This window comes from Gekko japonicus, unplaced genomic scaffold (genome assembly GCF_001447785.1).
Source record: "Gekko japonicus isolate JY-2015 unplaced genomic scaffold, Gekko_japonicus_V1.1 scaffold2193, whole genome shotgun sequence".
Classification (NCBI taxonomy): domain Eukaryota; kingdom Metazoa; phylum Chordata; class Lepidosauria; order Squamata; family Gekkonidae; genus Gekko; species Gekko japonicus.
In genome coordinates this window covers 144,677-149,029 of record NW_015168111.1, presented here as the reverse complement: position 1 = coordinate 149,029, position 4,353 = coordinate 144,677, and the positions used below count along the sequence as shown (strand labels likewise).

The 4,353-nt window shown below is 40.9% G+C and overlaps 1 protein-coding gene across 1 annotated transcript; it reads right to left on the bottom strand.

Moving 5' to 3' along the window:
• Positions 1-2,642: 2,642 nt before the first annotated feature.
• Positions 2,643-3,602, bottom strand: LOC107113501 (olfactory receptor 10A4-like). Its single transcript, XM_015414836.1, has one exon. It carries the CDS (start codon positions 3,600-3,602, stop codon positions 2,643-2,645), a length of 960 nt encoding a protein of 319 aa, XP_015270322.1.
• Between the last annotated feature and the right edge of the window lie 751 nt (positions 3,603-4,353).

Below are 4,353 nucleotides of genomic sequence, written 5' to 3'. Positions count from 1 at the left end.
CTCTTAGCTCAATAGACTACAGGTGAAGGTATGCAGGGCTGGTTAAGTATTGTAAGGGGCTGACTCACAACTGTTGTCCAGATTCTTTGAAACTATCTCCCCTGTGAAAGATATGTTCAGGAGCTTTGCCCTGACTAATAGTATCTATGATATCAATGAATCATCAGGAATGGATTCTATTTTGAATGATTGCCCTTGGTTTGTGCTAATACTTATAATCAATTCATTTGAATGCTTGCAGTCTTCTATGTTTACATCTGTGTTTTGTGGACAATAAATATGACCAAGTATATTATAAAGACCTTTCTTTCTTTCTTTTTGTCTTTTTGTAATTTGTGTGGTAGATGCAAAATCTACATAGAAAAGTTTCTCTTAGATTTTGGTTAGGCCATTAAGGTTACTTTGGTTTTCTTTGTCGTTTTTAAGGTAGATTTTTAATGTTTTTGTAGATTAAAAAATGGTCAAACAACCAAGTTGTTACACCAAAGTGAACATTTTGAAAACAAGCCAGCATTTGCAATATAACACTAAGTGTTAGAGCTGTCACAATCTCAAGCCACTGCTTTAAAAGGGTAGAGTGTTGGGGGGAAAATAACCTCAATTTCTACATTCATGAACAAGTTTATAAAAAGGTAAAGGTAAAGGTTCCCTTGCTTGAAAGCCAGTCGAGTCTGACTCTAGAGTTGCAGTGCTCATCTCCATTTCAAAGCCGAAGAGCCAGCGCTGTCCGAAGACGTTTCCGTGGTCGTGTGGTCGGCATGACTAAGCACCAATGCTATTAGCATTGCTATTATCCTCAACAGTTGAAATTATAAGAGTCTAGTAACACACTTTAAAAAAAATGAAATACAGCACAATGTAGTAATAACTCAATATTTTATTATGTACATTTATTACGTATCACTGTAGTATGGAAAACTGGGAGGGCAGGCAGCATGATGTAGCCTGATCTTGTCAGATATCAGAAGTTAAGCAAGGCCGGTATGTGAAAGTGAGACCCCCAAAGAAGACTCCATAGAGGAAGTCAATGGTATACCACCTCTGCTTCTCACCTGCCTTGAAAGCCCTGGGGTGGGGCTGCTGTGAGTTGGCTGTGACATGATGGCCTTTTACATGCACACACATGCAGACACAGAATGGAAGACCCAGTTAAATCCAGCTTAAATACCCCCCAAGCTCCCATCATATATTAGTGAGGAGACTGAATCTTTAAAGATAGAACTTGCCAGAAAATAAAACTAGGAATCTCAGGCTGTGGTCACACACGCTAAATAATCCACTTTCAATCCATTTTCAATGCACTTTCCGACTGGATTTTGCCAGTTTAAATAGTAAAAATTTAGCATGTGTGACTGCAGCCTCAGCCATGGCTACCTGCTTCAGGATGACGATGGGACTTGCAGTCTTTTTTTTTTTTTTTTTTTAAGGCAGAATGGAACATCCTGCCCCAAGTAACCTTGAGACTCCCATCCCCAAGCTATTTGTTATGGAAGCTTGGGTTCTTCATTTGTGACAGCCATAACTCATTATCAAATTAAGGTGGGAGTCCCATAATTGGCCACCAACTTTAGAATGATGGTGGGACATGCAGTGCCAAAAATGAAGGGAACTGGAACCTCCTAGCACAGTTTAGCTCTCAGACACCTCTCTGTTATTTGCAATGGAAGCAAAGGTTTACTCATGAGAAGTCAGAATGGCAGGCAGCACAGACAGGGAAGGTGAAGGCAGCACAAGACATGAAGGGTGGAAAATAACTCTTCCTTTTCAAAAGAGAGAGGTTGAATCTGCATTTGCATTTTTAAATCAGTTTCATACTGCTGCGACATCGTCTTTCTCTATGCTTGTTTGAAAGTTGTTTGGAGAAGATTCTTTTAAAGCACTGTGGAGGCACAATGATAGTGGAGCCGCCACGGGAGGGTGATAAACATATGCAGACATGCAAAAGTATGCTAGCACTGTTGAGGTATGAAAACGAAACCAAATGTAGACAGCTTTTTTGAAGATGGAGTCAGAAAGCTGGGACACCGGTGGGAACGACAAATGCAGATTCGGCCAGAGTGTTTAAGAATATCCCTGAAGCTATCAGTCAGTGTAGTGTGTAATTAGAACCCCTAAATAGGATTAAGGAGATTCAGGTTGGCATCTGAAAGTTGCTGGTTGACCTTTGTGCCATTCACACACTTTCAGCCACTCCTACCTCATAAGTCGGTTGTCAGGATAAAACTGAGGAGAGGAAAACAAGTGAGCCGCTTTTGGTCCCCATTGGAAAGAAAGGTGGGGTAGGACATTTATGATAAATCTAATTTTGGCTACAGTTTCAAAAAAAAAAGTAGTGAACATAAGTGAGCAGAATCAAGGGAAAAGGAAACATGATTAAGTATTCAAAGTATTAATTATTGTGAGCGCAGCAAGCTATGGCATTGGTGAGCAGAGCAAAACAAGCATACTTGTAATGGTTCATGTGTGACACCCAGCATTCAGTGTTGGCTCAACACCTTCACTGTTTTTGTTTGCAGCTATTAAGTGATAAGCACATTTTCTTAATACTGGACCCAAGGTGGGTAACAGCAATGAAATAAGCACAATACAACTTAACACTAAGAAAACAGAATTAGCACAGCCAGCACGATCACAAAACAAAATTATTTTTGGTATGCAAATATTCTCCTGCCCAGTGTTCGCTTCAATGCACCTTTTACCTCCTTGTTTCTCAAGCTGTAGATGATGGGATTTAACATGGGGGTGATGACAGTGTAGGAGAGAGAGAGGATCTTCTTTGTGTCCGGAGTGTAGGTAGATTTGGGTCTGAAGTAGGTCGATGTGGCTGTGCCATAGAACAGAGTCACCACCACAAGGTGAGATGAACACGTTGAGAAGGCTTTGTGCCTGCCCTCTGCTGATGGCATTCTCAGAATGGTAGTGATGATGCGGACATAAGTGAGCAGAATCAAGAGGAAAGGAAACATGATGAAGAGCACTGTGGCTGTGAGAGCTTCAATTTCAAACATGTGGGTATCAGCGCAGGCCAGTTCTAGTACTGGAGGACTGTCACAAAAAAAGTGATTGACTATGTTGGGTCCACAAAATGGCAAGCTGAATATCCATGTGGTCTGGACAGTAGACACGGGGAAACCTGAGAACCATGAAGCACCAGCCAGTTGGAAGCAAGCTCTTCGGTTCATGATGTCGGGATAGCGTAACGGGTTGCAGATGGCAACGTAACGGTCATACGCCATCGCAGCCAGAAGGCAGCACTCAGCGGCACCAAAGAAGAAGAAGAAATACATTTGTGCAGCACAACCAGAATAGGAGATGGTCTTGTTCTCTCTGAGGAAGTCCACCAACATCTTGGGGACAATGACCAAATTGAAGCAGATTTCCAAGGAAGACAGGTTCCGGAGGAAGAAGTACATGGGGCTCTGAAGGGCAGAGTCCAATGTTGTGATGAGAATGATGAGGACATTTCCAGTCAGAGTTACGGTGTACACCAGAAGGAAGATGAGGAAAAGGGGAGCTTGGAGTTCAGGATGATTAGAAAACCCCACAAGAATGAATTCTGTGACACTGGTCTGATTCTCTTCAATTTTTTCTGTCTGTCTCATACTGTCTGGAGGGATGATAAATGGTTTATTGTGCTGGCAATTTTCCAAAATGTGGCAGCATACCTCTACCTTTCATTATCTATTCACCTTCCACATTTCTGTTAATGCATGTTACAGTAACCAACCAAGAATAATTTCAGAGATGGACAATATGGAGAGGTGGGATCTATTTATCTTTTTCTCATTACTTTTCTCCTTCTCTTCTACCACAATGTGATAGTAATCCCTTGCACCCATACTTCACATAAACAAAAAAAAAATAAGCATATTGGAGGGTTGGATGGAGATCTATTCACTCCCTTGCGAAGAACATTTTTAATGAAAGGTATTATCTTTTTATGGTAAGTGCAGGAAAATCCATTAAAAACATAATGCTTCTACGCTATGTTGCTTCACTAACAGCATCTTAAATGGATACATGAAATGTGAGTCAATACAGGATCTATATAACATAAATGTTCCACTTCTAAATTTATCTTCTTCATATCGCAATAGACATTCAGCACTATCTGCTTTGGCAGCACATGGCTGTTGTCATCAGTCTGTATTTATGGGGATAAAGTATCCAGCTGGATAGAAAAGAAGACTGAAATGCCAGTCCTATAAACAACTAGAGAGCAATTGAGCCAGCAACGTGAGATAGAGAGCAATTACCAGCCAATTTGAAAAAAGAAGGCTTTTAGCCAGATAGAAAAGAGGAACGGTTGCTACTACTAGAAATTAATTAACTGGCTTGCTCCTAATTCAAACA